We start from the raw sequence: 5,000 nt of genomic DNA on the forward strand, positions 1-5,000 counted from the left end.
CAGGATGGACTACTGGCACTGGTTCTCACTACTTGCCCAAATCTCACCTATGGCTCCATGAAGTTGCTAGTGCACGGCAACGGCCACACCCCGGGACACCATGTTGGCTCACGGGCTGAACTAGGTGAGGGTAGCACACAGAGTCTCTCTGTGATGGAGTATGTATAGCTCCAAATATCAAAGTGCATAGAGTCAACGAACCAGCCATCTTTATCCATGAGGTTCCCACACCAACTGCCAGAATTGTCACAACAGCAGAGAACTGTAAAGGAGTGATTGTCGGGCACTACCAGGGCACTGGTGACAATCGCTGCTGTGTAACTCAGAATGGGGTTTAACGTCAGCTAAGTAGGATTCAGCATTATACTTAGTGTCCCAAATGCTGCTTACTACCAACCCCTGATCAGTTTTAAGCAGCCACACCTGAATCGACAGGATGTGCAAGCGCGGGAGAGCCATGCCGAGGATAATGGGGTTTCAGTTATCCAGATAGTGTACAGATTGCGTAAAATAATGCATGAACCTAGCTATATCCCATACAAGCAAGTGCCCGTGATACAGGGTGGTAAAAGGATAAACCTTCGACCCTAAACATCACAATGGCTTTAAACCAAAAATCAACTGAAAAATGTTGACACACTGACTGGGCCAAGTTTTGCCTTTGTCAAATGGACAAGAATGAGGGCCTTACTTCTCCACATATAAATCCCAACAAAAGACTAGGTGATGGGTACAGCCTCTTGGCGAGGAAAATTCCCAGATTCCATGCAGTCAGTCAGCTACCAGTCAAGCGTGACCCAGCAAGACTAGACGACGGTAGTGGGATAGAGGAAACCTTGATGAAGAAATAACACCAAGTTACAAAGAGCTGAAAAGAGATCAACCCCTTCAACTGTTACAGATGAGAACAGCTGCAACAAAATACCACGGAGGGTCAGAGATACTCTATCCCCCAAATGCTTTCTGTGCGAGGAAGAAGGGGGCAACTTAAGATAAGCAATGACCATGAAAATGAATGAAAGACTAAATGACTGTGCAAAACTTTCAGTGATGGAAAGCGCCTTCTCAAACTGAGTGCTGGAGATGTCATCCTGCTTGCTTGGCTGCTCTGTACAAACGAGAACGAGCCTATCTGAATGCCCAACAGCTGCAGAAGAAAGAAGAGCTGGCCCAGAAGAAGGAAGCAAATATGGAGAAGCAGTCCACCTGGCAAAAATTGCTCAGATGATACGTCGTGACATGTTTCAGCATAAATCAGAATTCAACAGCACGTCTCATGATGGGTACCTTGAAGATACCGTCCCACCATCACTGCTTCAGTTTGTATGTATGATTGAACATGGGGCTGATATCAAGTCACAACTCCAAAATGGCACATCAAAATCTGACTTTGCAACTGTTACAGTACAGCTGTTTTGCCAAATACAGGGAAGGATTGCAGGTCCACAGGCAATCCAAGGACAGGAAGACACCTTTTGCTATGTGTGTTGGCCTGTCTGTGTTTGCCAAGACCAGAAAGAGGCAACTGATAGATATGTTGGTGTGGGAACCTCATGGATAAAGATGGCTGGTTCGTTGACTCTATGCACTTTGAAATTTGGAGCTAGAAATACTCCATCACACAGAGATTCTCACCTAGTTCAGCCCGTGAGCCAACAAGGTGTCCCGGGGTGTGGCCGTTGCCGTGCACTAGCAACTTCATGGAGCCATAGGTGAGATTTGGGCAGGTAGTGTGAACCAGTGCCAGTAGTCCATCCTGGAGGATGTGGCTGACTTCTGAAACAAAGGTACTACCTCTACCACTAAGCCCCTACACCTATGGCAACAGCAGCTATTGATATCTGCAACAGGAGGCCTACAAGCCAATTGAGCCATGCAAACACCACAAAGCAAAGACTCACCGGACAGCCAAAAGTAAAAAAAAGAACGTATTGGAGGATTTTAAAGCTGTAAAAATTATTAGATTAGATAGCATACCAGAAAACATATAATTCTACATCACAATCATTCAAGTTGACCAAGTACATGCATTTCTTTAAGAAAAACATTCTCCGCAAGTAAATTTGACAGCCATCTTGAAAAATGGCCGCTATATTGAAGTTAAAAATTGTTAAAACTATCAAAATAAGATCCAACATGCTAGAAAACACATAATTTGACACCAAGATCACTCAAATTGACCAAGTAGATGAATTTCTATGAGAGAAACCATTAACGGCAGGTCAATTTGGTGGCCATCTTGGATTTTCAAGTGGCCGATCGTTTATATTTGCTAAGTGACCCCTCGGGAATCATCATGCCAAATTTGGTGCTTGTATCACTATTTGCATGATTTTTCCACTATCCGCTCCATTAAGTACAAATACACACACTACTACTACTTCTACTTCTACTACTACATCCACTACAGCTCTACTCTACAGGAGTTTACTGCTCTGGACGTATTTTAGACACCTAAAAACATCTCTATCAGGTTAAGTGTACACTATATTTAGAACGTATTCACGTCTTCACCTCGCCGTCAGACGGCCTTCCTGACGGAGAACTGAAGCCTTTATATCGCTCTTCTTCAGAGCCACCATACTCCATTCACAAAACCAGTAATTTAACCTCTCAGAACAGAAGAGCTGCTGGTCATCACACAATGAGCAGCCTTCTGGAAGGTGAAGGTTGTAAATACAGCAGCAAGCGTCGGGCGGATTAGAACTGGGCCGAACACCAACGAACTAACCGATCGATGCCGGGGTAGACCAGCAGCTCTCCGTGTTCAGAGAGGTTAAATCACTGTTTTTATGAATGGAGTCCGGTGGCTTCAGGACGGTCCAGGACCTCCATGTCGCTCCTCTGCTGTATCGTGAGTGTTAAACCGTACTGGTACCGCCAGCCGCCGTCTGTCCTCAGGACGCCTCCTGGTCTGGAGACGCGTCCCTGCGTGTCCACTAATTCCCCTCTTTGATAAACACATGATGAGAAACATGAAGGATCAGGACGGCAGATCTGCGTCCTTTGATAGGAGACGAGTTCAAAGAGAGACGCAGCAGCAGGACGCCACGGGGGGGCGGGGGAGGACCAGATCCTCTCTGAATGTAATGAGACGAGACGCCAGGAGAGGACGCGGACCAGCAGAGGACACAGACTATAGTACTATAAGTACATTTATGATTGTGTGTGTGTGTGTGCGTGCGTGCGTGCTGATTGGTTAACGAGTCACACCTGACCCCGCTGTTTGCTCAACGACCTCTGGGCTGCTCCACTAATTGGTTATCAGACTCTGACACTGATTGGTTAACGACCTCTGAGACTAATTAGCGGCGGTGGAGCTGAAGCACAGAGAGAGAGCTAACAACCAGGGGACTGATTAGTTAATGATCATGTAGTAATCATGGGTTATTATTGATTATTGTGGTGATACTACGTGTCCCCGTAATGACAGAGTGAACTATACCAGGTCCCTCAAACTGAAGCTAAATGGAATTCAGCCATCTTTCATTTCATTATTTACACCTCTGATTGGTTAACAAGCTAGGAACTAACCCTCTGATTGGTTAACGAGCCAGGAACTAACCCTCTGATTGGTTAACGAGCCAGGAACTAACCCTCTGATTGGTTAACAACGCAGGAACTAACCCTCTGATTGGTTAACAAGCCAGGAACCAACCCTCTGATTGGTTAACAACGCAGGAACTAACCCTCTGATTGGTTAACAAGCCAGGAACCAACCCTCTGATTGGTTAACAACGCAGGAACTAACCCTCTGATTGGTTAACGACCCAGGAACTAACCCTCTGATTGGTTAACGACCCAGGAACTAACCCTCTGATTGGTTAACAAGCCAGGAACTAACCCTCTGATTGGTTAACAACGCAGGAACTAACCCTCTGATTGGTTAACAACGCAGGAACTAACCCTCTGATTGGTTAACAACGCAGGAACTAACCCTCTGATTAGTTAACAACGCAGGAACTAACCCTCTGATTGGTTAACGACCCAGGAACTAACCAACTGATTGCTTAACGACCCAGGAACTAACCCTCTGATTGCTTAACGACCCAGGAACTAACCCTCTGATTGGTTAACGACCCAGGAACTAACCTTCTGATTGGTTAAGAACGCAGGAAGTAACTCTGTGATTGGTTAACAGCCCAGGAACTACTCTGACAATCGGTTAACAATGCAGTGACTGATTTTCTGATTGGTTAATGATACAGGAACTAACTCTCTGACTCTCCAACTAACTTTCTGATTGGTTCACAGTTGTTTATGAGTAAAGAAACAACGTTTCTGATTGGTTAATGACGCTCTAAGCAGCCCTCTGATTGGTCGATGGAGCAGGAACCTAACGCTCTGATTGGTCGATGGAGCAGGAACCTAACGCTCTGAATGGTTGATGAAACAGGAACCTAACGCTCTGATTGGTTAATGAAGCAGGAACCTAACGCTCTGATTGGTTAATGAAGCAGGAACCTAACGCTCTGATTGGTTAATGAAGCAGGAACCTAACGCTCTGATTGGTCGATGTGTATCTTCAGGTCTGGTTGCAGAATCTGGAGCGTCCTTCTCTGATGTGGTGAAGAAAGCACCGGAACCACAACTGGTCGCCACGCCGCATCCTACAGCACGGGAGGTACACATATCTACACACACACACACACACATCTACACACACATCTACACACACACACACACACACACACACACACACACACACACACACACACACACACACACACACATCTAAGTGTACTTCAGGAAGTACGTGGATTAGAACACACTGAGTCCTCCTCCTCCTCCATCTCCTCCTCTGCTTCCTCTTCCTCCCCCTCCTCTTCCTCCTCCTCCTCCTCCATCTCCTCCTCTGCTTCCTTTTCCTCCTCCTCCTCCTCCCTCTCCTCCTCCTCCTCCTCCTCCCTCTCCTCTTCCTCCTCCTCCTCCTCCTCCTCCTTCGCCGCAACTTCACGTCTCTCTCTCTGTCTCCGGGTAGAAAAGCAGCCGCTCACTTC

At 46.4% G+C, this 5,000-nt stretch overlaps 1 protein-coding gene and 1 long non-coding RNA gene across 2 annotated transcripts in view; one reads left to right on the forward strand and one right to left on the reverse strand.

Annotated features, from left to right (window-relative positions):
* Positions 1–5,000, forward strand: part of xylb (xylulokinase homolog (H. influenzae)) — a 31,024-nt gene that overhangs the window by 19,838 nt on the left and 6,186 nt on the right. Inside the window, exon 18 of the mRNA XM_074628068.1 lies at positions 4,530–4,624. Coding sequence (XP_074484169.1) covers positions 4,530–4,624 — 95 coding nt within the window. The remainder of the gene's footprint in view (positions 1–4,529; positions 4,625–5,000) is intronic.
* LOC141763611 (uncharacterized) overlaps positions 4,538–5,000 on the reverse strand; it is a 639-nt gene continuing 176 nt past the window's right edge. The window contains exons 2-3 of the long non-coding RNA XR_012593098.1: positions 4,721–4,838; positions 4,538–4,656 (exon numbers count right to left, since the gene is read on the reverse strand). This is a non-coding gene — a long non-coding RNA (uncharacterized LOC141763611). The remainder of the gene's footprint in view (positions 4,657–4,720; positions 4,839–5,000) is intronic.

Source organism: Sebastes fasciatus (assembly GCF_043250625.1).
Source record: "Sebastes fasciatus isolate fSebFas1 chromosome 21 unlocalized genomic scaffold, fSebFas1.pri SUPER_21_unloc_1, whole genome shotgun sequence".
In the NCBI taxonomy this organism is placed as follows: domain Eukaryota; kingdom Metazoa; phylum Chordata; class Actinopteri; order Perciformes; family Sebastidae; genus Sebastes; species Sebastes fasciatus.